Here is a 27,645-nt window from a genome sequence, read left to right as displayed (position 1 = left end):
GGGGCCGAGGCTGCAGCGCGCGGGGAGCAGGCGGGGCGGCGGCGGGGGCCGAGCGCGGGGCACCCGGAGGCCTCCTGTATAGGCGGGCACCATGGGCTCCTGCTCCGGCCGCTGCGCGCTCATCGTCCTCTGCACTTTTCAGCTGGTGAGTGGCGACCCCTCTGCGGGCCTCCTGGAGCTCCGGGTGCCCGACCCACGGCGGCTGCGGGGTCCCGGCGAGTCCCTCCGCTCCTGGGCCCATTCGCTGGGTCCCGCGACAGCTCCGACGCGGACGCCTCGGACCCCAGGCTGCTGCGGCCGAAGGTGGTGTCGCCTGCGCGGCGTGGGGAACCGCGGCGCCCGGTCCCGTCCCCGGTGGGCGCGCGCGGGGGGCGGCCGCGAGTCCGGAGCGACGGGGACAGGTGCCGGGGAGCGGCTGGCTGGGCGGGCGGGACGGAAGCCTTCGGGCGGGGCCGCCTGGACCCCATCGCCGGGAGAGGCGTGTGCGCCCCCGGGCGCGCGTGTCTCTATGTGTACGAGCGTGTCCCGCAGCCGGCCCCGGGCGCCGAGTGAGCGGCCAAGTTCGGATTCTGAGAGCCGGGTGGGGCGATGACGGAGGCTGTGCCTGCGAGTTTGCGAGTGTGGGGGGCGGGGGGTGAGAGCGTCCTGCCCACCCGCGAGCCTGCCGACCCTGCCCGCCCCCGCTGCCCCCCATTCCGCCCGGCGTGGAGCGGTGCGGGGGCGAGAAGGGGCTGGAGCCCGTGCCCGGGGCGCAGCGCGGGCGTCTTCTGTGTCGGGATTGGCCGGGGCTCCCTCGGCCAAGTTTCCATTCTGCCCCGAGTCCGAAGCTCCCTGGGACGCCTGGGAGGCGAATTCTCTCCCGGAGCCCGCTGTCCTCGGGGGAGGGGGGAGGGGGCTGAACAAAGGCCTCGCAGTCCGGGCTCGAGAGGCTGCTTTGCTTCGATGCTAATGGGCCCTGGGTCTCCCGTCTTAAAAAGGAAACGATGCTTTGTGGGCTGCGGAGCGCAGCTGGACTGCGCGCCCCCCTCCTCCTCCTGGAGCTAGTAGGGCCAGAAGGGGCAGTTTCAGAGTTCTGAGCCGCAAAACCCTCGGAGTCCGTGGCTGTGCAGCTTGGGTGTCCCGTCCTCGGCTTAGGGGCACAGGCTTGCGGGCGGACCTGGGGACGGCCGAGGAGGCATCGTGTCCTTCCTCCTTCCTCCAGGAAGGAAGGAGCTTCCGGAGCTTTCCTGGGAGGCTCGCTAGGGCTGCGGAGATAACCTGAGGCCCTGCAACAGGCTTGGGGGCCCAAGGACCATCTCAGGCCTTGAAAGAGTTGGTATCTTTCTGTGAGTGACTCCTCAGTGGCAGGAGTCCCTTAGGAGACTGGGTGGGGAGGGGCTGGAAGTGGGAATGTGGAGGGCAAGGGTGGTCCACTTGAAGACTCGAATGCCCGTCGGTTGACCACATGAAGGACAGGCACCAGCCTGGCTGGTACCCCAGTTTGGAGCCTGGCCAGTGGCAGCTGGTGGTGTTTGGGTGTCAGAAAGCGAGGCTGTTTTGGGGGACACTGGTGACCTTGGTTTCCATCTGTTGAAGGTGGTGTGAGAATGTGCTGGGGTTGATGGTGCTGGGGTTTGGGCAGGAGAAATGGATGCTCCAGTGTCAGGTGCAGAGTGAGGCACAACTGTGCTGGTCGGATGTGACCTCGGGGAGCAGAGGGGCAGGTGGAGTCCTGTCCCTGTTTCATCTCTGCGGTGGACGGTAGACAGATGCAGGGCGCACACGCAGGCCCTCGGAAATTTGGTTGCAGCCAAGGGGGAAAGAGTCACCCTGGCTTGAGGGCCACAGGCTTCCCCAGCAGACTTGGGGACTCTCCAGGGATTGGGCAGAGTCGTGTCCCCTCAGGCCAGCCTCTAGGGTCACTGCTGAATCGCAGCAGGGAGCTGTCAAAGGCCTTTTGTCCTGGCCAGGTTGGCAATCTGGCAGCCCACTGTGCCTCCTCTGCCTTGGGCAAGAAGAGTCCTTGACCACAGCTCTAGTCACTGCATGCGGGTGGGGGACCTGGGAGGATGGGGGTGGGTTGGGTAGCCCCCCTCTTTTTTTTTTTGACAAGTTTGAGAATTTTGTGTTACCAAGCTTCAGGTCAAAGGGCCCAGGTATCTTCTGGGAGCCTTTCTCCCCAAAGATCAGTGTGAACTTTGCCAGCTCTGAGCAGGGCTGTGCCGCGTCCGATTCCCAGGCTCCGCCCTGCTGCATTGAGGAGACCCCAGGAGCCAAAGGCTCAGGAAGGGGTTTGGGGCTGGGTACTGGCAGGGCCACCAGGGTCACCCACTTCCATGGTGGCATGAGACTCACTGCTCACGCATGTGGCCACATGTCATGGAGCCCTGAGCCTCTGGGAGCCTTGGCTTCGAGATGAAGACGACGCTCCCTGCCGCTCGTGCTACAGGGTCTCCATTCCGGAGCCTGACCTGAGGCTGCTCCTCAGGCTGAGACCCCTTAGCCGATATGTGCAGCTCATCCCAGCTGCCAGCCCAGACCTCACAGGACTGTGCCCTGTGTAGGCGAAGTGGGCCAGGGCAAGAACTGCCCCCCTTGGGGGGTTCACATACCTTTCCCCCGGGGCTCCGGTAGGGCAGACATCCCTCCTCATAGGTTAGCGTCCTCTGGGCAGGATGGGGAGGCCTGGGACTAAGAGTTTAATCTTTTTTTTTTTTTGAGATGGAGTCTCGCTCTGTTGCCCAGGCTGGAGTGCAGTGGCGAGATCTTGGCTCACTGCAAGCTCCGCCTCCTGGGTTCATGCCATTCTCCTGCCTCAGCCTCCTGAGTAGCTGGGACTACAGGCGCCCACCACCACACCTGGCTAATTTTTTGTATTTTCGGTAGAGACAGGGTTTCACCGTGTTAGCCAGGATGGTCTCGATCTCCTGACCTCGTGATCCACCCGCCTTGGCCTCCCAAAGTGCTGGGATTACAGGCGTGAGCCACCGCGCCCGGCCAAGAGTTTAATCTTAACTCTGTGTCTAGAGTAGATACTGTCAGCCAGCTCTGCCTGCAAGGCGTGTGAGCGTGCACATGTGTCCTGTCCCAGGTGGCACCCGTTACAGTGCAGGCCCTTCACGCCCCCCCTCTCTTCCTCCGCCCCCCACCACCTGCCTCCAGATCTTTGCTGGAGCCTGTCCCTCCACCTGGTGCCCCTCCCCATGGCAACACCCAAGTCACTGGAGCCTGGTGAAATTGCACCCACCTGGACCTGGCCAGAGCCTCCTCTGCCCATGAGTGTGGGACCATCCAGTCTCTGAGCCCTCCGTGGCCAAGGCTTCACACACGGCCTCTCCGTAGAGACTGTCCATGGGGGCCACCGAGAACTCAGGCTGAGCCCCCAAGCCCAGGACACTGCCCAGGGTTGGGGCTCTCTGTGGCCTCTGCCCTCCAGTACCAGGATCTTTTCCCAATATGTACGCAATTGAGAATCTCCTATGAGCCGGCCTCCCCGGGCTCTGGGGCCCCACCACAACACAGACAGCTGGGCCCTGCCCTTAGGGAAAGCATGCCCTCCATGCCAGGCAGTGCCCAGGCTGGCGGCATCTGCAGAGACAGGCAGACCCTGCCCTCCATGAGCCCCCACCGATGATTGACGTGAGCAAAGCAGCACATAGGTCATCGCGTGATTGCGCCGGGCAGACGTGGGCAGGCGTGGGCAGGCGTGGACAGAGGCTGCGGTGCTGTGGGGAGTGGGATGGGGTTGAGGTGCTGGTGGTGGGTGGGCATGGCACGGGCACAGACCCTGAGTCCTGAGTGAGGTGGGAGCTTGGCTGTCCCAGGAGTTGAGAAGATGCCGCCTGTGATGTGGGTGGCGCAGGGGCAGCAGGGGTAGAGGTGAGAGGTCAGAAGGACGGGGCCGCATGACCTGAGTGAAGGGCTCCGGCTGTATCTCAAGGGGATGTGGGGAGAGATGGGTGACGGGGCTGCGGGCGCCCCATCCTGCGGGGGAACAGACATCCGCAGCGGAGAGCCGGCTGGATGGAGGCAGCTTACAGCCCCCTAGGCCTCTGCTGCTGTTTCTGTCCTCTGCTGGGGGGCGGCCAGGTGGCTGGGGTGCCTTTGGCAATTCACCCGCTTAGCGAGGCCTCGAGCGAGACACGAGCCCTGCCCCAGGTCTTTGTCGGGTGGCTTCTCCTGCAGAAGGTATCGGGTGCAGCGGGCACTTGCTGGGCCTTTTATTCCCAGGAGGTGGAGGTGAGTCTTGAGGCCCTTCGTGGCCAGTGGTGTTTTCCGTGCCGTTTCAGGCCTGCTCGGTTTGCCTGACGCGCTCTGTTTACTGTCTTCGTTGATAGGTGACTGTTAAGACCTGTTGGTGTCTCAGCTGTGACTCCAGTGTGAAACTGTCTGTGACGCCCCCTTCACAGAGCCCTGGGGACGCCACGCAGGGGAAGGACCCTGGGCCCCCCACCCCCATGGGTGCCCTGGGTAACTTCTCTGTCCTTCTTGACCCGCCTTGCACGGAAGCTCAGGGAGGAGAGTTGTGGGTCTGGTTCTGACCCAGGCGCCCCCAGCACCCCGGGTTCCCGGACAGGAGAACAGGGCTGAGGAGAAGGTCTCTCCAAGGTGGCGGTGGTCAGGCCATCTGAGGCCATGTGAGGCCTGGTGTTGGGTCCACCCCCAAGCAGGGCTGTTGGAGCTGTCATTTCCCAAGGGGCTGCCCCTCCCCGGGGTCGCAGCAGGTGTGGTGGTCTCCCTCAGGAGACAAGGCACTGTGGGAGTGCTGGGCAGCAGGGCGGGGTGGGGGTCTCATTGGAGGAGGCTGTCTTGTGGGTTTCAGTGATTCTGCGAGTCCGTTATAGCCTCCATGGGCTGTGCCTGCCCGTCCTCTTCATCAGGAGCCTTTGCTGGCAGCAAGGGCTGGGGGATGGAGCTGGGTGAGGTTGGCCGTGCCTAAGATGGCCCAGGACAGACAGGAGGACATGGGTGAGCAGGGAGGCCCTGGGCCCCACCTTTGACCAGCACAGCCTGAAGAGCTCGATGTCCGTGGACGGAGGACGGAGGATGGAGGCAGGGTGGGGAAGAGGCCACACCTGGGAGGCCAGGGGCTTTGTCCGGGTGCCAAGCCTTGACCCTGGAGAACCCCCGCAACCAAGAAGCCGGTCTGGAAGCTCCATGGGAGTGGGACCTGGGCTGCTTTCAGGAGGGGCCAGCCTGGGGTCTCAGGGTGATGGCTCACACCCCATCCTCCTGGTGTGGCAGGAGGACGACGCAGGGAGCTGGATCTGCCCGGCTGGTGAGTTTGGGCAGCAGCTTGCTCAGTCTGTCCCCTCAGGCTGTGAGGCCAGCAGTCCCGGCACCACTGAGCGCCCCCCATCAAACTCCAGGGTTCAGTGACCCTGCGTTCCAGGCCCAGAGCTGACCCAGGCAGGGGTCCTAGCTTGAGGGGGCTCTGGTTGTGGGGAAGTCCGGAGATCACAGAAAGAACAACTTCCCTTCGAGGGCTGCGAGGCATCTGCGGACTGCAGGACTGGGAGGGGCCGGCAGGGAAGCTCTGAGGCCATCTGTGCAGACGTGGCCTCTGCCTTTCTGTCCCCACCACATGTCGTCTGACCCGTCTGCGTCCCAGGCAGGCCCTCTGGCTGCCTGGAGTCACTGTCCTCACGTGACAGCACCTGGCTTGTCAAAATTGGACATTTCCAGTCTTCCCCGCCCCCTGGCAGATCACGCCGCCGTGGGCGCATCTGTGGACAGGATCCCCTTCCTGTGGAGGACACGGGCAGATTCCCAGGACTCGGAGTGCGTGGAGGGCCTGTGGACGGGCACTGGGGCCTCCTCGGAGGGTCACGTGGGTGTGGGTGAGACCAGCTCTGAGGCTGCACACAGGGACTCTGCACACGTGTGCTGCTACAGCCACAGCAGCCGGCAGCGGCTGGCACTTCATTCTGCCGGGCACGGTTATGAGGCTGGAGCTACGTCCAGCTATGGAGGCGCCAGCGTTTCACAGACGAGGAGCCCGAGGTGCGGAGTGAGTGAAGCCCAGCACTCGTGGGTTCCAGGCACCTGAAGCTGCCTCGGGCTGCCTCCTGGACAACCTGTGTCCTGCCTTGGGGCCTGCTCTGCCTTCGTCTGCGGCCCCTCCCGTCCCCCGAAGCCTGAGTCAGTGATTCCGTCTCTGACTGTCCCCACTGAGCACAATGGAGCTTGGTCCCTGCCTGGGAGGAGCTCAGTGGGATGGACGGGGAGGACAGACAAGTCCCCTGCACCCTGCCTCCTGGCTGACATCTGGTAGTGGAAGAGTGGGGTCAGGGAAGGACCCCCAGCTGGCCTGTGTCAGGTCGTTGGCCCCAGGGAGTCCCTGACCAGTCCTGACAGCGAACACCCCTTTTTGGGGATCAGCGGTCGCCTGGGGAGGCAGGTACAGATCCTCAGGGTGATGGGAGGGCTCCGCCCCTGTCCAGGCCACGGCCCAGCCTCTCCAGGGGCTGGTGGGTTGCTGGACGGATGGCCCGAGCTAGCTTCCCAGGGCGCAGAGAGCCATGGCAGCTCGGGAGGGTGGTTTCCGCCCGGTTCGGGAAGGGGCAGCCTGGGGCAGCCCGGAGACCCTGGTCGGCTGGGGGCCTTGGCTTGACGCTGGGGATGTGGGGCCTTGTTTGCTGCTGTGAAATCAGGAAGATTCCGAATCTTATCAGCAGGGGGCGCTAGAGCCAAGGAGGTCCTAAAAGCGTCTGCTTGTCCCGCCGGGACAGGCAGGGACAGGTTTGCTGTGCGCTGCTGTCTGTGGGGAGCCTGTGAGCTGGAATGGGGGTCTGGTCTGGGCTGTTGGGGGAGAGCAGAACGGGCCTGGGACCGTCTCTAAAACGTAGCTCAGATCCCGCCGTTCTCTGCCAAAGCCTCCGTGGCCGCCCGTCCTGCTGAGTGATGTGGTGAAGGCCCTGCAAAGTGGCCTCCGCTGTGGCCAGCACCACCCCACGCGGGGCGTTCGGCAGGTGCCGGCGTTGGGTGAGCGGCCCCAGTGCGGCGTGCACGCCCCCTGCTCTGACACCTTCCGGGAGCCGCCTCGCTGTCCAGGGCCTGTCCTCTCCCTGTCCGTGAGCCTCTGTGTCCTTTGTACCTGGGACCCCGGTAGGCCCGTCGGGACCTGCCTGAAGCCTGCTGACCCAAGCTCCCGCGCCTTCTCACCCTTTCTCCGCGGCTGGGTGGAAGGCGGCTTCGGGGCTGGCCCCTGCCTTCCTGTGGTTTTGGGGGGCCAGCTTCTGCCTTCCTGTCATTTGGGGTGGCCCCTGCCTTCTTATAATTTGGGGGGACTGGCCCCTCCCTTCCAGTGATTTTGGGGGGCCAGGCCTTGCCTTCCTGTCATGGGGGGCTTCCTATAGTTCCTATAGTTTTAGGGGGCTGGCCACTGCCTTCCTGTAGTTTCGGGGGGCTGGCTCTTGCCATCCTGTCGTTTCAGGGGGCTGTTGGTCTTCAGGCTTCACATCTGGCATCCATGACACGAGAGAGGGAGGGGGCGAAGTGTGGGTCTCTAAGCCCCGGGGCCTCACTGTCCTGAGCTCCAAGCCTGGTGGGGCACCAGGCCACAGCTGTGGGGGAGACGTGGTCCCTGTGGGTATCTGTGGGGTGCACTGGCTCCCGTGGCCCAAGGGGTCCCAAAGAGGTGGCTGCTGGGAGGGCAGGAACTGGGGGTCAGGGTTAGGAGAGTGGAGTCCCCTGGCCCCTGAGTGAGCTCAGCTTCCCTGTGTGGCTTCTCACCAGCGGCCACCCCACAGATGAGGGTGTGGCTTTGAGCAATTTGTGTTGGAAAAGGGTTTTCCAAGGAACCACCTGCCATGACAGACCTCTGCGGCCTCCACTCTCGCTGGAGATGATTTGCTGAAGAATGAGGCGGCTCCACAGGGAGGCCAGGCTAGCTGGACCCTCTCTCTTGCCTCAGTGTCCTGGGGGCCATACTCCCACCTCCTCCCTCCAAGGCCACTAGCCTCTGCTGCCTGAGGGAGGCTCCCAGGCTCCTTGCCAGTGGTCAACCTCCCGCCCCGCTCCCCAGTCTCCTGCCTGGCTCCCCAACCCCCGAGCCTCCCGCCTGGCTCCCCAACCCCTCAGCTTCCCGCCTGGTTCCCCAACCCCCCAGCTTCCTGCCTGGCTCCCCAACCCCCCAGCCTCCCGCCTGGCTCCCCAGACCATCACTTGCCAGATCTTGCTTCCTGCAACCCATGGACCAGTTGGTGTCCTCACAGTACCCCGCTCCTGGCGTTTATTGAGCACCTGCTCTGTGCTGGGCTCCGTACCTGCCCAGCTTTCTCACTGGAGCCACACTACAGCTGGAGGGCCAGGGCCGGGTGAAAGCTGCCGTGGGCAGAATTGGACTCACTGTGAGGCAGGACCAGTGGGTGGGTGCAGTCTTGTAGCCCCCACATCCTGGGCCAGGTCACGGGGCCCAGATCCACAGCCTTGCTGCCTGTGTGCACACCCTGCCCAGGTCCTGTTCTCCAGGGTGGTTTCGGGAAGGGGCTCTGGTCGTCCTTGCTTGAAAGGTAAACCAAGCTGAATTCCTCCCGTCGTGAGCTTGGCCTACGTGCAGAAAGGGCAAAAGCAGATAACCTGAAGGACACCACTGTGGGTCAGGGGTTGGGACGAAATGGAGTCAGGCTAGGCCTCCTTTTCCCTGCGGCATGACCATGGGGCAGATCCACAACGGCCCACCCTGCCCGCTGTGCCCCAGGCACGGTTTGAGGAGCTGTACCAGGCAGGGATGGAGGCTGCCCCTAGAGCCTGGGCCGCCCACCACCCGGCATCCCCGGTGCCCTCCCGGCTTGGCCCTGTTCTTGGTTCAGCCCATCCAGCCTCCACTTCCCCCACCGTGAGGAGGTGCCCAGGCCCTCTAGAACTCTCCCCTGCCTCAGGGCTCAACCTTTCTGGGTGCCCTTCCCATCCCACCCCCCAGGCCAGAGGCCCGGAGGCCACTCATGGCATCTCAGCCCCTCCAGTGCCTGCAGTGAAATCCACAGAGTGCAGCCATGGCACTCACCCCAGCCGCGCTGCTGTCGCTTGTCACTGCCTTTCCAGCACACGCCAGTCCCTTCCGGTCCTCCCTGGATGCTCCGTGGCTGTCCTGAGCATGGCGCAGCTCTGGCCCCTGGGTGGCTGGGATGGGAGGCTGGGGTGGGGATGGGTGACTGGGATGGGGATGGGGTGAGGGATAGGGAGGCTGGGGTGAGGGATAGGGAGGCTGGGGTGGGGATGGGGCGGCTGGGGTGGGGGTGGGGCGGCTGGGGTGGGGGTGGGACGGCTGGGGTGGGGGTGGGGTGGGGATGGGGCAGCTGGGGTGGGGGTGGGGTGGGTGGGGGATGGGATGACTGGGATGGAGGATGGGGTGGGGATGGGGCGGCTGGGGTGGGGGTGGGGCGGCTGGGGTGGGGTGGGGTGGGGGATGGGATGACTGGGATGGGGGATGGGGTGGGGGTGGGGCGGCTGGGGTGGGGGTGGGGTGGGTTCTGCAGCATCTTCTGTTCTCTGGGGTGTGCTTCACCAGCACGTGGGAAGGAGCTGGTGACGGGTGGGGCCGAGTGCGCCATTCCTTGCAGTTAGCACCCTGGTCATGGCTTTGCTCAGGTTTTCTTGGTTTCCTAAATATAAAATACCCACTTTATATTCCTCAGGCGCTTTTCCCTCACCCGTCGTTGGTTCCCTCTCGGCCCTGTGGGGAGGGCCAGTTCCACAGAGTCCTGTAATGTCCTGAAGTGGAGGGGAGACCGCCTGCTTGCCAGAAAGCGGCCTTGCCAGCGCTGTCCCCAAGGCCGACATGCAGGTGGCAGGCTGGGGCCTCGGCGTCCGGTACCCCTATGGATCCGCGTCAGTCCCTCCCGGCCATCTGACCCCCACAAGTGGTGTTTTCTGGGCCGTCTGTGTGTCTGTCACCTGGCCCTACGATTCGTGATTTAGAACAGCCCCCGGTGTTCCTGTTCTCCAGATGAGGAAACCGGGGACGGAGGGGATGGGGCCTACTCAAGGGAGGAACGCTTGCCCAGGGATGCGTGGGGATGGGCGGGGATGTGCGGGGACACACGGGGGCGGGCGGGGACACACGGGGGCGGGCGGGGACACATGGGACGGGCTGGGACACATGGGCAGGCGGGGACACATGGGGGCGGGGACAAGCGGGGACAGGCGGGGACACGTGGGGACGCGCGGGGACATGTGGGGACGCATGGGGACGGGTGGGGACACACAGGGGCCTGTCAGGCTGATTGGGGATTTTTCTTGGAAGAGCCAAGCACACAGTAGATGCCCAGTGCCTGCTCTGGACAGGTCATGGAGCAGGAGTTAGGGCCCTGGTGTCCCTCGTCAAACAAAGGTGTGGTGGGCGGGTCTGGGGAGGAAGTCCTGGCTGAGTGCCCGTCACCTTGGCCCAGGCACTGGTTGGCGGGCCTGGGGCCTCCCTCAGGTCCACCCTTCACAGCGACCGCCCTGCCCCTAGGTCACCGCCCTGGAGAGGCAGGTGTTTGACTTCCTGGGCTACCAGTGGGTGCCCATCCTGGCCAACTTCGCCCACATCGTCGTCATCATCCTGGGACTCTTTGGCACCATCCAGTACCGGCCACGCTATGTGGTGGTGGTGAGTCTTGGGCCCGGACCCCTTTATGGGCAGGTGGGTTGGGGTGACCAGGATGGCGGCTCCCGTGGCACCATCCTGCCCTATTTTCCTGGACACCATTGAACACCCCACAAACGCCAACCCAGACCCCTGGGTTCAGACCTCTTTGCTGGTGTACATCTAGAATTCTGGTTCGGACGGAGGGGCTTTTCCGGCGCTGCTTGTAGGAGCAGCTGCACGTACTGGGGAGCCCCAGGCACTGAAGGCCTTCACAAACTCATCCCCTCAGTAGCCAGGGATATGGGTGCTGCCGTGATCCCTGCTTTACAGATAGGAAAACAGGAACAAAATCACTGCCTCAAGCCCAGGGTGGGACGTGGACCCCAGCAGACCCCTGGCCATACTGTCCTTGCTGCATCCTCTGGAGAAGCTGGAAGAATGTTCAGAAAAATGTCTCTGCTCAGTCAGCGTTTTCATTCAGTGCAGAACCAAGTAATCGGTCCAGACCAGTGGTTTGCGGTGACTTTTCCTGTAGAGGGCAGATGGTAAATACCTCAGGCGCTGTGGCCCGTGCAGTTCCAGCGCAAAAGCAGCTGGGCTGTGTGTGCACAAACGGGCGTGGCTATGTCCACACAACTTTATTTACAAAGCAGCTGGGCTGTGTGTGCACAAATGGGCGTGGCTGTGTCCACACAACTTTATTTACAAAATCAGCTGGGCTGTGTGTGCACAAATGAGCGTGGCTGTGTCCACACAACTTTATTTACAAAAGCAGCTGGGCTGTGTGTGCACAAATGAGCGTGGCTGTGTCCACACAGCTTTATTTACAAAATCAGCTGGGCTGTGTGTGCACAAATGAGCGTGGCTGTGTCCACACAACTTTATTTACAAAGCAGCTGGGCTGTGTGTGCACAAATGGGCGTGGCTGTGTCCACACAACTTTATTTACAAAAGCAGCTGGGCTGTGTGTGCACAAATGGGCGTGGCTGTGTCCACACAGCTTTATTTACAAAAGCAACTGGGCTGTGTGTGCACAGATGGGGGTAGCTGTGTCCACACAACTTCATTTACAAAGGCAGCTGGCAGCTCCTTGGGGCACTCTCTTGGGGGTGGCTTTCGGGGTGCTCTGCAGGGGAGGCCTGTGCTGTCCGTGTGCAACGTCTGCCCGGTGAGGTGAGGACAGGCCGTGGCAGCTCAGCTGGAGATGCTCTGTCCGTACGCCGACCTGCGCCGGGGCTCCCTCGAGCTGACTGTCCCACCGCCTCATTCCTGGGGCGCCCACGTGGGAAAGCTCTGAGACCTGTCGCAGGGTGGGCATGGGGGACCCCTTTCTCCACGCTGTGCATCCAGGGACCACCAGACTCGGGAGCAGAGGCCGCCCCTCCTGTGCGATCATGGACCTTCCCCCGGGGGCTAGGTGCGAGCAGGTGTGCCCGGGAGCTTCGTTCAGCTGCCGCCCTGTCCTCCCCTCTCCCTAGTACACGGTGTGGACAGCCATCTGGGTCACCTGGAACATCTTCATCATCTGCTTCTACCTGGAAGTTGGGGGCCTCTCACAGGTGAGTACAGACCAGAAGGCAGTGCGAGGTCGTTCCCTGGGGTCCTGGCCGGGCCCCGTGTAATACCCCCTCTGTTTTCTCTTCATCCATCGTCTGAGGCAGGGGCTGTCTGTGCATGGCTCTGTCCCCAGCACCCGGAACAGCCTTGGTCTGTAGTTGGTGACTCAGTAAAGGTTTGGGGAGAGACCAGTGATTTGATTGGGGAATGAAAGGCGTCTGTGGGTGTTGGCAAGTGAGAGGGCTCCGGCTGGAGAAGAGGAGCCTCAGAGCAGGGCAAACCCTGGCAGAGATGTGCAGGTGAATGGACACCACCCTCCTGGGGCCACGTGGGGTCCTTTGTGGCAGCCCGACCAACCCTCCAGGCTGGTAAAGCCTCGTGCCTCCTGCAATGCAGGGAACCAGGGGAAACGAGGTGGAGGGTCATCGCTGAGCCGACCCTGACTGAGGCTGTTTCAGGCACTTTGCCTGCAGTTCAGAGGTTAGTTCTAAAGCCAGGGTGGGATGGAGTTTTGTCTCCCCCGGGGGCTCTCTGCTTTGGCCGGTGTGGCACAGGTGGGCACTAAGGCAGGTGCCCAGCCAGGCAGACGGGCCCCCGCTTCCCGGAGCCACACCTGGGGCTGCAGCCGGGGAGACTGTCCTGAGGCAGACACATGTCACATGGCAGCTTTGGCCAGAGACACAAGGAAGGGACCCAGTGCCCCTGAGAGCGAGTTCTGGGGTCTGGGCAGGGAGGCCTTCCTGGAGGAGAAGGTGTGTGGGTCGAGGGCAGGCATAAGAGCAGCTGGGAGGGCCTTGGTATTCCTTTCCCCACCACTGCTGGAGCCCTGGGGACAGGGTGCAGTGGGAGGACAGGGGAGGCGGGAGGAGAGGACCTCCCCTTGCCTCTCTGTGGTGGCATGCCCGCAGGCTGCAGTGGGTGAGGCCAGCCACCTCCTGGCGCTAACCAGCCCTGCTCCTGCTCCTCACCCCCAGGACAGTGAGCTACTGACTTTCAGCCTCTCCCAGCATCGCTCCTGGTGGCATGAGCACTGGCCGGGCTGTCTGCACGAGGAGGTGCCGGCAGCTGGCCTCGGGGACCCCCATGGCCAGGCCCTGGTGTCAGGTGCCATCTGTGCCCTGGAGCCCAGCTCTGTGGAGGCCCTACACAGCGGCCTGCAGATCCTGATTGCGGTGAGCATGGGGTAAGGGGGCCTGGGGTGGGGATGGGTTGATGAGGGAGGAGACACGGAGCTGGGGGCTCATCTCCCTGGGGCGGGGCCAGCTGACCAGGCCTCAGGCCTGTCTCTGCCTTCCTCATCCCCACCCTTGTTGGAGAGGTTAAGGTATCACGGGTGGGCTCCCATGTGGCTGGCACCTCTGCCTCCTCTGCAAACCACCTCCCCCAGGTGGGGCCGACCCAGGCCCTTTCTCAAGTTGAGCGTGGTGTTTGCTGTGGGGAGTGGGAAGGACTCGGATCAGGCCGAGACACCCCGCCTCTGGCTTTCACGGCCCCAAGGAGGAGCGGCAAGCATCTTCCTGACAAACCCATCCATGCGTGTCCAGCCTGTTCCCTCGGCTGCCCCAAGCCCATGCCAGTCATGGGAAGTGGACAGAGCCTGAGGCTGGGCCGGCAAGAAGCCCCTCAGCCTTGTCTGGAACTGGAGTGTGCACTTGGCAAAGCTGGCGCCACGTGACCCAGGTCTGACTGGACAGGGATCCCGCGGCCTGGACAGGGACTCTGCGGCCCGGACAGGGATCCCGCCGCCTGGACAGGGATCCCACGGCCCCGGACACAGATTCTGCAGCCTGGACAGGGATTCTGTGCCCCGGGAGGGGCTGAGGAGCAGCTGTTGCTTGTGTGGGAACGGGACTCTGCTGTCCTCTCCGGCCCTGCTCGGTTTGGTGGAGAACAGGGGCTACAGTGCTGCTCCTGGTCTGGCCACGAGGCCCCTTCCCCACTGTACCACCTCCGTGAGCCTAGCAACCTCCCTGTGCCTCAGCTCCCACTTCTATAAAACGCAGATGGTGCCAGTGCCTTCCTCGAAGTGCTCAGAAGAAGGAGGCAAAAGCTGAGACGGGCGTGTGGAGGATGCTTGGTCAGCGTTTCACCTCAGGAGCTCCTGGGGCAGGGCCGATGTGACTGCAGCACGATTGGTGCCATCGCCGGAGGAACTTGTGACTGATCTCAAGGCTCCCTGACTTTCCCTGGTGCACACGCTGGCGTCAATGCAGCACACCAGGTGGACATGGGGCCTCTAGGAGCGAGGATCTGTGGCCAGCAGCTGGCGGTGGAAGCTGAATTCCAAATCGAAGGGGCCCATGGCCTGAGAACACGTGACAGTATGGGTGGCCTCGTGAGCTCCCTGGGCTCCTTCCTGGGCTCTGCTCTGGTCCTGCAGGAATTCAGGCCAGGGAGGTGCTGCCCCGTAGCAAGGGGCTACAGACACACCCTGCCAGTGCTAGTCAGGGCCTGTTTCTCCCACCACAGCCACTCAGCGAAGCACAGGGGGGCCCCAGTTGCCCCCAAAATGTGTGGAACCCAGGTGCATGCGACTGGAGGAGAAAGAGCCAATGTCCCAAGTGTGCACATCAAAGCTCCTGAGATTAGGCTTTGTGAGAAGGCAACAAAAGGAAGCTAGAGGGGAACAAATGAAGATTCTCTCGGACGGGGTGGCTGTGGGAGCCGAGGCTGGAGGAGTGAGCGCTACGCGTGGCTGGGGAGATGGGGCCTGCTGTTGGCTTTTATCCTGACTCCCAGGGATGGGAATTTCTTTAATAGGATGTGGATCTAAATTCCAGCCAGCTAGTCCTCACTAGGAGCACAGCCCCCCTGCTCTTTGCTTTGGAGGGTCTGGGAGAGGCTGGTGGCTTGGCTGACCCCTGCCCAGCTGTGCTGATGGTAGCAATAGAGAGTCGTCCGACAAGGCCAGGCTCTGGGCGTGAGGCGCAGGGCAGGGTCTGCAGATCCCAGGCCTCCATGCAGCAGGGAGAGTGGAGAGCTTTGGGGTGGACCTGGGGCTGGAGCCAGGAGGATGGGCAGGAGGCGGTGGTGTGAAGGGCGGGGAGCACGGGGGTGTGGGATAGAGGCGGCCTACAGGTCCCCGGGAGGGGGGCACTGGCTGGAAGGGGCGTCTTCCAATGGCTCCCCAAGCTCGGCTGCCTGTTCAGCACCACGGCCAGCTCCGTGGTGGGGGCGTCTTGGGCTCCTTTGGAGTAGGGGGGGAAGAGCCATGGAGGTTGCCCACCCTCACCCCTGCTCCCACCCTGGCCATGGCATGGAACCAGAAATGGCCATTTGGGACAGCTTCTTGAGTTTGTCTCAATATCAAGGAGACAGGTCTGCCTGCCTCGTGGTAAGAGAGGTCTCCTGGCTCCTGACTGACCCCTAGAAAGGAGCTGGATTTCCAGGAAAGCAGCTACCAGCTCGCCTGTATCGATGGGGTGGGGGTCGGGGGGACGGAACCCAAGCATGTCCAGCCCTGGGGCCTGACCTGCATGTCCTGTCTCCTCCCCTGGGACCGGGGCCTTCGCGGAGGGCTGTTGGGCCAGGTCTATGGAGGAAGAAACCAAGACCAGAAGGTGAAGTGAATTTTCGAGGTCACGCGGCTGCTCAGCGGTCGGCCTGAGGTGCAGCCAGGAAGGTGTCCTGCTTCGTTCTGGGGCACCTCCAGTCACAAACCCACTGTGGCCGGCTGCCCCCAACCCCTCCCTCGGTGTCTGTGGCCTGGAGTGACCCTGGCCGGGCCCTCTCGCTCATGCCGTTGGTGTTTCTGGCTGTGGCAACGCTGCCCCCCTTTGCCAGAGCCTTTTTTCCCTCAGTGGCCCTGGATGCAGGTGTCTGCGAGGTGTGTGGGGCTTTGCAGTGGCCTGTCCTCTGCCCTGGACTCCCAGTCCCTCTCCTCTCGCTGCTTGACCCCTGCCCCACAGGCAGCAGCCAGCCCCCAGCTCTGCCTGGAGTTGCCTGCTGGACCCCGAGGCCTCAGCCTGTCTCTCCTGCACTTTGCCGAGCTCAAAACCAGAATCCCAGACGGCTCGCTCCACAGAGGGGGAGGAACTCCTGGTGGCTGTTGGCTGGGGTGGGCTGGGGCCAAAGGCCAGGGGCCCGAGGGGACTCTGGGCTGGGACTGGGCTGGCCTGGGGTTCATCCAGCCTGGGCTTCTGCAGCCTCACCCCACTCCCTGTAGCCCCTCAGGCTGACCTGGTCATCTTCCCCACCCAATATCCATTATCCTCACCCACCTGCCCCCCACCCGGTTGAGTGGGGTGGGGCGGAAGGCAGGGGTGCGGCTGGAACTTGAGAGCTGAGGATGCCCACGGGTCAGCTCTCCCACTCATGTCACAGAGGAGGAACTGAGGTCTAGGAGAGGCAGGGCCTTGGTGGTCAGGGGTGCTCGGGTGCCTCTGCCCGTATCGCCACGGTGACACCCCGCGGGCTCGCCTGGCCACACTCACCCTCCGCCTGTGTTGTCTTTCAGCTTCTGGGTTTTGTCTGTGGCTGCTACGTGGTCAGCGTGTTTACAGAGGAAGAGGACAGCTGTGAGTATGGGGCCTCTGCAGGCAGCGGGGTGGGAGACTGCTACAGAGGTGGCAACTCTTAGTCTGTCCTGTCTGGGCAAGGAGAGAGACCTCCCCTCTTGGGAGGGACCCCACGCCCAGCAGGGCCTTGCTCACGACTATAGGCCTGAGCAGAAGAGGACTCACTACACACAGGGAAGAGACGAGCAGAGGTCCTGGCCTGGGGGCCCCAGGGTTCAGCTGTCCCCCAGGTCCAAGGGCTCCTGTGCTTCAGGCTAGGCCTGTCCTCATGATCCCCGCAGTGGCCACAGGTAGAAGGTCTGAGCTCAGACCTGCCAAGTCCTGGGCCGCTGCAGCCTCCAGGCAGCTCAGAACCAGGCCCCGCTGGCCGGGACGCTCACATCTGGCCCTCGGTGGCAGCCTGGACCCATCTAGGCAGGGTTTTCATTTTCCCTCTGCTCGCCAGCCCCCATCAGCTTTCCTGTGATTTGCAACATGAGTGGTCCACACTCAGGTGCCCTCGCTGGGCCCCTCATCCTGATGTGGCCTCACAGGAAGACCCTGTGGAGAAGGATAGAGCCGGGTGGGGAAGGGCAGATGCCAAGCAGAGTCTGGGTGTGCCTGGGGGGCCCACGGTTCCTATGGACAGAACTATCCCTGGGGTCAGAATCCAGTTCAAAGCCATCTGCCTCCAGGATCCCAGGGGCCATGGGGTCAGCAGTCCACATGTCAAAGGGCACCCTGCCCTCAGACCAGGACTGATTCCAGAGGCAGGGGACGCCCTCAGAGCCTCCGTCCCCAGCATCCAGCATCCCTCAGCCACTGTGCCGCTGATCCTAAACCATCACTCAGGGCTCAGCCAGCTTCCTGGGAGGAGGTAAACAGCTTCCGCTCTCTGGTTCCATTCAAACATTTTAAGATGGGAACCCCATTTGAACCTGGAGTTCAGAATGCATCGACTTTGTCCAGCAAGCCCCTGTTGCCTGCTGGCTATGCAGACAGTGTCAGGGGAGCCACCATGACTGAACATGACAGAGGGTGGTGGGAGAGGGCAGAACACAGTGCAGCCCCCGCACAGGCCGGAGGACCCGGGCTGTCCTACCTCTGCTGTCCCCCCAGGCCGTCCCCGCACAGGCCGGAGGACCTGGGCTGTCCTACCTCTGCTGTCCCCCGAGGCCGTCCCCGCACAGGCCAGAGGACCCGGGCTGTCCCATGCCCCCCGTCCCCCGGCTGTGTCCCCTCTGCTGTTGTGTCAGGACTTGGGGCGTGTCTGTGGCCCAGGGACCCCTTGGGCTTCATTCTGTGATTGGGCCTGTTTTCCGCTCTGCCATCTTTTCCATTGTGTGGGTTTTATTTGGGTCTTGATTTCTTTCAGTTGATTTCATTGGTGGATTTGATCCATTTCCTCTCTACCATGTCAATGAAAAGCCATCCAGCCTCTTGTCCAAGCAGGCGTACTTGTAAGTATGGCCGGCAGAACCTGCTCTGCAGCCAGCCTGGCCAATCTGGCGCTCACAGCAAGAGGCTGCCTTCCTTGGCCTGCCTGTCCGTCCATCCATCCATCCGTCCATCCATCCACCCTCACTTTTCTAACATCTGCTTCATGCCAGGCTCTGGGGTGGTACTGGGGCTGCAGAGACCTAGGACCCACTCCCAGCCCAGAAGCTCAGAGCCCAGCAGAGACTGCGCCTGTGGGAGGGGGTTGGGTCCAGGAGTCGGCTCTGAGTCAGGGGCCGCAAGGGTGTCCTGAAGAGCCACTTCCCAGCGGGCGGCATGGGGCTGCCGTAGGGGTCTCTCCGTGGCAGGCAGCTGGGGCCCTGGTTTCCTGTCTGGCAGAACCAGACTTGTTTCTTGAAAGGCAGTGTCCACAGTTCTGCAAACCCCAGACCCTGGGGTGGGGTGCCGGGGCTCCCAGCTGTCCTCCTCTGAAATAGCTTTTGCCACACAGCTTGCCCTGTACACAATCCTAGTTTGGGGCTCAGGATAGGTGGCTGCACTGCCCCTGGGCTGCCCAGGCCCCCAGAGACACCTGATGGCAGGCCCCTGGGTAGCCCCTGGCCCTTCTCTCCTAAAAATGAGGGCTGTCATGGCAGGGGCTGTCCGAGGTAGCAGGAGCCCAGCTCCCATGTCAGAGAACGGGGGAATAAAGACCCGGGCAGGGGTGGGGTCACACGCAGGCCCTGAGCCAGGGACCCAGGTACACCCCTGGGCGAGCCCCCACTCCACTCCCAGCCCCACAGCCCAGACCCCACTGAGATGTCAGCAAACAAGCACAAGACGCTGACCTGCCCGGCACAGGGAGAGGCAGTGGTTGCTTTCCAGAACCTCAGCCCCACCTACCTCCTTTCTGCCAAAGGCCTGAAGCCATCACTGCTTGGACTTTGTTCCATTTCAGGTTCTCTAAGGGGAGGAGGTGGCAGCCCCCAGTGGCCGCCCCAGCCCTGCTCCCCCAGGTGCTCTCTGACCTTGTCCCCACAGGCCTGCGTAAGTGAGGAAACAGCTGATCCTGCTCCTGCGGCCTCCAGCCTCAGCAACCAACCAGCGACAATGACAGGAGCCCCCAGGCCTTGGGACGCACCCCCACCCAGCACCCTCCAGGTGGCTGGCAGCACCTGCCCTGGGTTCTAAGTGCTGGACATCAGCCAGGGCGGCAGCCACAGCCAGCTACAACTTCAAGAGAGTTTGTAATTTCCTTTCTCTTAAAAAAAAAAAAAAAAGAAAACAAGCAAGCATACAGAAGAAAAGGCAGAGCCCCACATGCCCACCTCCTCCGGCAACGTGGGAGACACAGCTCTGCCCCCAGGCCGTCGTGTCCTCGAGGAGCCCCTCTCTCAGGTGCCCAGCTGGGGCCGCTGGACCCTCGGGCTGCAAGCACCGCTGCTGGGGCGCAGCGAGGCGGGAACGGCACAGCCCCCCAGGAAGTCAATGTGAGCCCCAAGAATGTAAGCCCCGAGACCCGGCAAGCGGCAAGGGCCCCAGTTGAGCATGGAGGGTGCCCAGCCCCAAACTTGTGCCAGAAGAACCCCCAGAGCCGCCAGGAGCTGAGGCTGATGGAGTCCTGGGGTGTGGGCTGGGCTTGAGCAAGAACGGCAGAGCCAGGCCCCAAGGCATACCGCAGGGCACTTGGTGGTGACAAGGGGGCGGTATCCTTGTAAAGAGGGGTCTTGGGCAAACAGTCCCAAAGGCTCCCCCAGGTATCATCAAGTTGGTAAATAAACAGGAACATGGCCCTCGCCCACCCTCCGGAAGATGCCGAGTTTGGGGGACAGTCGGGTACAATCTCAGGTGGGGCCTGAGGCCTGCCTGTTCCAACAGTCCTGAAAATACTGGAGGACAAGCGCGAGGGGAAGGAGGCGAGGGGCCCGGAAGGGGGTGTCTGCGGGAGTGCGGGAAGTTTGGGGAGCAGCCCGGAGCCGGTTGGACCTGGGCAGGTGCTGCCCTGCCGGCCTGGAGAGGTGGCGACCTGTGTCAGATTGGGCCGGTGGGGAGGCAGCTCGTGGTCTGGAACAGGCTGCTGGGTACATCCAGGGAAAACCCACTTTATTTCTATTCAGAAGCATCCAAACAGGTACAGTAAAGGCATCCCCCATGCCAAGCAGGGGCTTCCTTCTCCACCCTGGACGGTGGTCAGGGAATCAGGGTTTGTGGGTGCTGGATGGACACCAGCTCTGCCATCCTCAGCAGGCCCAGAACACAGTCCAGGACAGGCAGACAGGGGCAGGGAGCCCACTCTGCAGCCCACCTGGCCGACCACGGTACCTAGAGGGAGAGGAGGGGTGGGTGAGTCAATGGCTACCAACAGGGCCCACTGAGCCAGGGGCCTCAGATACCAGATTTCCCTTTCCCAGATTTCCCTGCCTGACTACGTTGTCCCCTCCAAAAGATCTTCAGACACATCCCGGGGGTAACTACAGAGGCCCTGGAGAGCCCCAAGGCAGTCACAGCACCTGTCCCTCGGCCAGCTTGGGGCATCCCACCCACTTCTCTAAGAACAGGTTCACACGCCCCCGTCCCATGCAGGCGTCCCCACCGTGCAGGCGTCCCCACCGTGCAGGCGTCCCCACCGTGCCTTGGCCCCGGTTTAAGGCCAGGCTGGTGTCTCGCTTGTGTAAGCCCAAACCGGCCCACTCTGTTTCCCCAAACGCCTCCAAAGCCGGCTTTCCTTGACCACTGAAGAAAATCAAGGCCGAGAGGAGCCAGCAGGCGTCAGTTAACGCAGGCGGGCAGAGCTGTGGTGGCTGCCAGGGCATGGTGCTGAGAAGGACCAGGCCCCAACCTAAGCGTCAAGGCAGGTAGTAAGGCTGATGGGTGCTATCAGTGGGGCCTGGTGAGCGGGGTAAGGACAGGCTGACGATGCCACCCGGGAAGGGCCTGCCGGGTTCAGGAGGGCCGGGCACGGCCGGCTCAGGGCCATCTCCGCAGGAGGGCTGGCTGTGCGTGGTGCCGGGACGCTCACCTGGCCTAGGACAGGAAGGTGCGCACACGGCTGCGGACGGGGGCTCTGCAGATGGGGCACAGCTGCAGGCTGGGGGCACACTCAGCGCAGACCAGGTGGCCGCATGGCACGAAGACGATGGACACGGCACGGTCCAGGCACACCTTGCACGTCCTCTCCTCCTGCAGCCGCCGCAGCTGCTCCTCCACGTCCCTGGCTCCTGGGGGCTCAAGAACCCACCACCCGCTCTGGGCCTGGGGGGGACTGGCTCCCCCTAGGAGGACAGGCCTGCAAAGTGTCCCCGCACCCTGGCCCCTGCCCTCTTCGGCCTGTGGAAGGTTGGCGTTACCCAGCCCTCCAGGTGCCATCAGCCCTCCCCTGTCCCAGCCCCCACCCCAGGGGGTCCCGGGCCTGCACCTGGCTCCTGGGCGCTTTCAGACTGGACCTCTCTTCTGGGCGTGGGCAGCTCAGGGTCCCCAGGGGCAGGGACTGTGGACAGTTAGGATGGACTTGAGGCCTAGCTCCCAAGGGGAAGCCGGGCCGGCCCAGAGACAGGTCCGCAGCCTGTGGGGTCCAGTTCTGGCCAGGAGTGGAGGGACTGCAGAGTACCCCCGCTCCCGACACTTCTTCCCACCCCTCCCACAGCATAACAGGATCCAAAGGCTTCCTGGAGGGGCCACCAGAGAGCCTGCCCCTTGTCCAAGGCCCTCTGCACATCCAGCCCATCTGGCAGTGGCTGCAGACACTGTGTGCTGGGCACTGTTGGGGGTGGTGCGGCGAGGGGCGATGGGCTGTGCCCAGGGGGTGAGCTGGGGGAGAAGCAGAATGGGGACCTGGCACTGGCAGAGGCCCCTGCCGCCCCGCGCCACCTCACACGGCACAGCCCCCATGAAGCCAACCCAGGCAGCAGCCTCACACCCGGTCACGTGCCCGTCACTCTCCCTGCTGTCTGGCAGGGTGGGGACACCCCATGGCCTTGGCCAAGCACAGGCTGCAGGTGCCCAAGGAGTCAGTAGGGTGTTGGCTCTCACCGGAGGGGGCCACAGGGGCTGCCTCTTCCGGTTCTTCCCACGGGTCCTGGAAGGAGCCAGAGACTGTCGGTGCCTTGGGGAAATAGGAGGGGCAGGACCCCACTGGCGCCCGGAGCCCCGAGGGGAGGTGGCGCTCACCCAGGAGCCCAGCAGCTGAGAGTGAGTCTCCTGCACACTGTGGACAAAGTCTCTTCCTTTTGACCGGAGCAGGAACTGGCAGCTGCAGATGCCCCACAGATGTAGGTTGGGGTTCAGGGCCCCCGCCGTCCGCTTCAAGCCCTTGGATCCCCGGGGGTTGGGCCCCCTCCTCCCGCCGCCCTGCAGTGCCCGTGGGCATGGGCGAGGAGGGCTGCCTTGGAGACACCTCCATGGGGCTTCAGGGTAGTCCCACAGGAGAGGCACTTCTGCCCCCAGCAGCCCTTCCGAACAGGGGCCCTCACAGGAAAAGTGGGTGCCTGCCGGCCGGAAGCACCATCCACAGAGGGGCCTCCCCAGTGCCCTGTGGGGCCAGGGAGGCAAAGCAGGCCTGGTGTTGGGTCGACAGAGCCCTTTGGGGCCCACTCCTGACCCGTGATCAGACCCGGGGCCCCACAGGGACAGCTGGTACCTGGGGAACCACTTGGCATGCTCCGTCCAGGGGTCGTCCCCGCGCTTCCAGCTCTGCAGGCCCCCGTAGCAGAAGAAGCACCTCACCTTGTCCTGCTGGCCTGGGGTGCGGAGAGATGCTGGCCCCAGCCAGGCCCCAGCCAGCCCCCTGCCCCCCCGGTACGTCCTTCCAAGGCTGCGAGAGCTTCAACTGGAGGGGAGCTCCCAGGTGGCAACAGGGAGGAGGGGGTGGGCAGGGGGCTGGGTGGGGGAGGACTCTTGCACCTCATTAGCATCAAAGGTGAAAAGGGGACAAGGGTGTCTGGGGTGCCGGCCAGGATGGGTGAGAATGTTCAGGAAAGGACTGAGCTGGCATTTGCATTGTTCCCAGAGTAAGCAGTGGGGGCCCCCCAGGGCCTGGCACATCTATAGCCCTGAGGCTTCAGGAGCCAGAAGAGCCCCTCCCCAGGTCTCTGCTTCCCCAAGATGAGTCCCAGCGAGAGGAAGAAGGGAGGCTGCCCTAGAAGGCCAGTCTGGGGCCAGGCTTGGTTTTAGGAACTCATGCCTCCCTTTAGGGGTGGGGGACCCCTCCTCGCTCTACCTCCTGACAGCCCCGTCCCCTCATCGGCAGGCATGCGATATATCACCTGCCACTGACATCACAGGTTTGGGCTGCATCAGGCACTGGACCTCGACCAGCCCCAAAGACCCTGGCTCTGCACCTGCCATGCCTCCTGCCTGACCTTCACCTGCTGAGCCTTGGACCTCCAGGGAGTTGGGTGAGCCAGGCCTGCCCCTTCACACCACGACTCCTGACTGTCCCAGCCACTGTCCCCCCCGACCAGCTGTCTTAAGTTGGTCCAGCCTTACCAGGATGGTGCCCTCCCAGAGCCCACTGCTGACAATGACCTTGGCTGTGCCAGTACTCGTAAAGCCCTCAGTGGGCCCTGCTGCCCTGTCCTTCAGCCCGGAAGTGGCAGAGCTGGGACCTGAACTCAGGTCTGACCACATGGTCCCCAGCTGTAGGGCCGAGGAGCGGGCCCAGGTCAAGACGAGGATAGGTACTCCGGGGACTTGATTTAGTTGGGGAAGACCAGACAGTGGCTGCAGGTTGGGTCCTGAAGAAATTCCCCACAGGCTGAGCTGCCAGGACCTTCCGGCTGACCACGCCTGCCTTGGTCACCGTGATCCTGTTCCTTAAACATCTCCTCCCCTCCCCGTGCAGACCAGCAGCAGGACGGTGAGGGCCCCAGGCAATGTCAGCCCCACCCACTTCTATCACAAACAGGTACTTGCGCACCAAGCTGGTGGCCTCCACAGCTGAGACCCCCAGACCATGGCCAGAGGCAGCCCCTCCTCATGTCCCACAGTCTGACACACTTGGCCAGCAGAGACTCCGGGAGAGCGTGTCAGGCAGGAGCACATGGGCACTGAAGGGCTTGCAGGACTCCTGCTCCATCATCCGGCCAGACCCTTCCTGTTGGGGGATGGATGCTACGGAGGAGGCAGAGCCCTGGGCTGGAAGGGTCCAGAATCGTGCCCAGGCCCACAGCAGGAAGGCCCCCCCGCCCGGGACTGACCTGTGTGGAAGAAGCCGGCAGCGGCCAGCAGCTCGGGCGGCACCCCAGCCGTCAGCGGCCAGTCATAGAAGGAGGCCAGACGCAGCTCTTCAGAGCCCATGCCGGGGAAGGCAGGCCCCCTGGGCGACATGGCCCCGGCGCCCTCCTCCTCTTCCTCCTCTGCCAGGGGCCGCAGCTGGCCCAGGATCTGCCCATCCACATGGTCCCAGGCTCTGCAGCTGTCCAGGCCTAGGGCAGGGCTGCCCAGAGAGCGGGGTCCACAGCGCTCCCGCGCGGGACCGTCACCAGCTGCCCAGCGGCACAGCTGTGGTCCATGGCGCGGGCACTTGGCACTGTCTTCAGGCCCCATGGAGGGAACACTGGCTCTGACCAGGTCTGCAGCAGAAATGGGGGCTGATGGCCAGTCCCAGAATATGCCCAGCTGGCCCTTCTGGAGCTCCTGACCTCCGGGCTCACCCCAGGACAGCAGGGATAGGCATAGGCCGGCCACCAGACACCCTGGGAGGGGAGTATCCCAGGGCCCACACTTTCTGGAACGGGCCAGGGTGGCCTCTGGGGTCACATGCTCTGTGCAGCGGGAGCGTGTCATGGGGCCCCTGGCAGGGTTGTGGATCCTGCTGATGGCACGTGGGCAGGCAGTGTCTCTTTGAACAAGACGGGAAGGAACTGAGCATGGAGACCCCTCCCCAGGCTGGCGCCGGTCCCAGGGCTGTGGGGGAGGGGTTGGGGAGCTGGAGATGAAGGTTCCAGGGTCAGGCGCCCAGGGCAGCCTCTGGAAGCAGAGAAGGCCCAAGTAAAGACAGATGGGCTGCGCAGCCCGTCCAGGCAGGGGCCATGACCCCCCACCTTGCAGGGGTGACGCTGGACTCACAGGGGCCTAGTGCTGCGTCATGCAGAGCAGGGAGGCAGGTCACCCGGGTGTTCTCTGAAACATCCCTCTGCTCCAAGGGGCCTCCGCAGGTCTGGGAGCAGCTCTTATCCTCAGGCCGTGAAGATCAGAGCAGACAGAAGGGCCTGAGCTGCCCTACCCTCCCCCTCCCCCTCCCCCTTCCTCTTCCTTCTTCCTCTCCTTCCTCCTCCCCTTCCCCCTTCTCCCTCCTCCCTCTTTCCCTCCTTCCCCCCACCTCCCCTCACTTCCCCGCGTCTCCCTCCACCTCCTCCTTCTCCCTCCACTTCCCTCCATACCAGCCTCCCCAAGTAGCCAAGGGAGAGGCGCTGATGTCCCCAGAAGAGGAGCATTCAGTGTTGGCCCCGGAATCAGAGCTCCTGAGTCTGCTGTGACCCCGACTGCCAGTCCAAACTCCACAGCTGGGCCATGCTGCTAAACCCCACAGTGAGGGAACGGGGAGGAGGACTTAACCCTAGAGAAGCCGGGGGCACAACAGGAACCCCAGGGACACCTGGGCCGGACAAAGAGGACAGCTGGATGGGGCCCAGGCTTCGACGCCCCCCGACCCCCGACTGATGCCCCCCGACCCCCAACTGAACCCTCAACCCTAGCAGACTCAGCTCATCCACCCAGCTGGCCCTAAAGGCCCCCTGTCGTCCTTCAGCCACTCTCCCCTGCTGTTCTGTCCTGGATGGGAGCGTGCAGGCTCACAGAGTTTGGAAGAATAAAGAGGAGTCGCACACTGCAGGGCCTTTGGTTACCACGGGGAGTGCAGGCGGGCAGGAGAGGGTTAGCTGCAGTGAAAACCGTCCCTGAGCTCGCCTGGAAGCCTGGCCCGCTCACTTTCCACTGCTGAGCCGCATAGACCCGCTGCTGCCCACCACACTTTCACACCCGCCCCCGCTCCTCCTACTCACGGCGGGGGCTGGGGCTGCACCCGCCCTCCCAGGAGGCCTCTGGTGACTGTTCTGGTCATACTCAGGTCAGTGTTGCTGGGCCCCAGCGAGACCCCCAACCCTTTCCTATCCAAGGCCCAGAGCCACCTCGTTTCCTGCAGAAATCAAAGTGAAGGGTGTGGCTCTTAAGGCCTCTGGGGTGTCTCCAGGCCCTGCTGAGGATACAGCACAGAAGCCAGGGCTGCCGGGGGCAGAGGGAGAGGCACCAGGAAGCTCAGGGACATAGGAGGGGAGGGCTGTGTCTGTCGGGAAAGGGCCTGGGCGCCGGAGAAGGAGTCAGGCTAGACACAAAGTAGAACTTCCCAACGTGTTTTCTGGGATGATCTTGGGGTACCATGACTTCGCCCCCTCTCTGTCCTCCCGTGCCCCCTCAGCACAGCGGTTACCTTTGGTCACTTCAGCAACACCCCGGGTGTGGGCTTGGGGCCCTTTCAGGAGGACGCGGGCCTCAAGCTGGGTGGATTTTGCTGCCTGGTTCCCAGTCCACCCGCAGTGCACCTGGGAGGTGGGACGAGGGGTCACTATCTCCAGCCTGCTCTTTCCAGAGGAGGGACACATGCAGCACCCAGGTTTGCTCGGAATCCTCAAGCTGGGGACCCTCTGAGGTGGGCAGGCAGCAGGGGTGGCCTCTCCCAGGCCACTGCCATGGCCTGTTATGGGACCCTCTCTTCCCACTGGTTGGGGCTGGGAGAGGAGACAAGATTGGTGTCACTCCTGGAAATGGAAGGAAAGGCCCTGGAGCTCTGGGGAGTTCGGGGTAGCTGGGCCATAGGCCGAGCCCCGCTCCTCTGGTGGGATCGCCCCCTGAGGTCCTGTGCACCTCCAAACCCAGTGGGTGATCTCCACACGCATCCCAGCGTGTGGCTGTGCAGGGAGCTGCCGAGGGGCGCTCAGCCTCTTTGCTGTGCGCAGCCGGCCCAAAATTCTCAAAACAAGGAGTATCCATATGTTGCTTATTTAATTAAATAAAAAGAAATAAGGAGCTAAAATCAACGGTCACATGCCTATTCCAGAAGTGTTGGGAATACTGAGAGTACAAAGAAAGTAAAGTTCCCTGTCTGAGCCGTCCCTGTGGGTGCTGGGCATGTGTGTCTGGATTTGGCAGTTGCCCTGCAGCTTTTCGGGATGATGCCGTGGGGGTGGGGGCGGGTGCATGGAGACCTCTAGGCTTCTTTGCAATTCTGTGCATCTACGATTTCCAAATAAAAGATGGGAAAACCCATGCGCCTTCTCCCCACTGAGCGGCAAGCACTGCTGTGACTATTTTGCTGTTTTGCTCCAAATGTACCCTAAACATCTTTATTTGCTATTTGCCCATTTTTCAAAATGAATAAACATCTGTTAGTACCTAGGAGGGCTCCCCGTGATGCTCCCGGGTCCCTGTGAGTCTTTCCAATTAAGTCTCCCAGGTAAGAAGACGTCAGATGGGGAGCCATAGGGAGAGGCCTCCAGGTCAGTGAGAAAGGAAGCCCTGGGCCCATCAGGGACTCCCAGAAGCCCCAAGACCCCGCAGCGACTGGGATTTGCAGCTAAGGAGATGCTGGTCTCCCTGCAAGATTCGGAA

General features: G+C 63.1%; 2 protein-coding genes across 19 annotated transcripts; one reads left to right on the top strand and one right to left on the bottom strand.

Moving 5' to 3' along the window:
- The first annotated feature begins 17 nt into the window (after positions 1–17).
- Positions 18–19,843, top strand: NKAIN4 (sodium/potassium transporting ATPase interacting 4). Of its 6 annotated transcripts, none has more exons than XR_013400117.1 (8): positions 18–145; positions 10,436–10,573; positions 12,031–12,111; positions 13,084–13,281; positions 16,566–16,626; positions 17,357–17,482; positions 17,981–18,065; positions 19,084–19,131. XR_013400117.1 is itself a non-coding variant. In XM_077952171.1 (8 exons), the coding sequence occupies exons 2-8, from the start codon at positions 10,563–10,565 to the stop codon at positions 18,887–18,889; spliced, it is 552 nt and encodes a 183-aa protein (XP_077808297.1). In that variant the 5' UTR covers positions 24–145; positions 10,436–10,562; the 3' UTR covers positions 18,890–19,025. The 6 variants fall into 6 exon arrangements, 5 of the variants coding, with proteins under 5 accessions (XP_015004106.2, XP_077808295.1, XP_015004107.2 ...); XM_077952171.1 differs by lacking the exons at positions 17,357–17,482; positions 19,084–19,131 and adding exons at positions 11,034–11,097; positions 18,838–19,025 and having other exon boundaries at positions 24–145; XM_015148620.3 differs by lacking the exon at positions 17,357–17,482 and having other exon boundaries at positions 19,084–19,843.
- A 283-nt stretch (positions 19,844–20,126) lies between these two features.
- On the bottom strand, positions 20,127–25,327 carry BIRC7 (baculoviral IAP repeat containing 7). 13 transcript variants are annotated; one of them, XM_077952167.1, is made up of 10 exons: positions 25,108–25,327; positions 24,237–24,611; positions 23,957–24,133; positions 22,679–22,778; positions 22,210–22,291; positions 22,072–22,117; positions 21,458–21,529; positions 21,062–21,314; positions 20,636–20,881; positions 20,127–20,364 (listed from the first exon to the last, which is right to left on the bottom strand). In XM_077952167.1, exons 4-10 carry the CDS (start codon positions 22,695–22,697, stop codon positions 20,156–20,158), a joined length of 927 nt encoding a protein of 308 aa, XP_077808293.1. In that variant the 5' UTR covers positions 22,698–22,778; positions 23,957–24,133; positions 24,237–24,611; positions 25,108–25,327; the 3' UTR covers positions 20,127–20,155. The 13 variants fall into 13 exon arrangements, with proteins under 13 accessions (XP_077808293.1, XP_077808290.1, XP_077808291.1 ...); XM_077952164.1 differs by lacking the exon at positions 23,957–24,133 and having other exon boundaries at positions 24,237–25,008; positions 25,108–25,309; XM_077952165.1 differs by lacking the exon at positions 23,957–24,133 and having other exon boundaries at positions 25,108–25,301.
- Positions 25,328–27,645: the final 2,318 nt, after the last annotated feature.

The sequence above is a fragment of the Macaca mulatta genome, chromosome 10 (genome assembly GCF_049350105.2).
Source record: "Macaca mulatta isolate MMU2019108-1 chromosome 10, T2T-MMU8v2.0, whole genome shotgun sequence".
In the NCBI taxonomy this organism is placed as follows: Eukaryota; Metazoa; Chordata; class Mammalia; order Primates; family Cercopithecidae; genus Macaca; species Macaca mulatta.
This window is presented reverse-complemented; position numbering and strand designations above follow the sequence as displayed.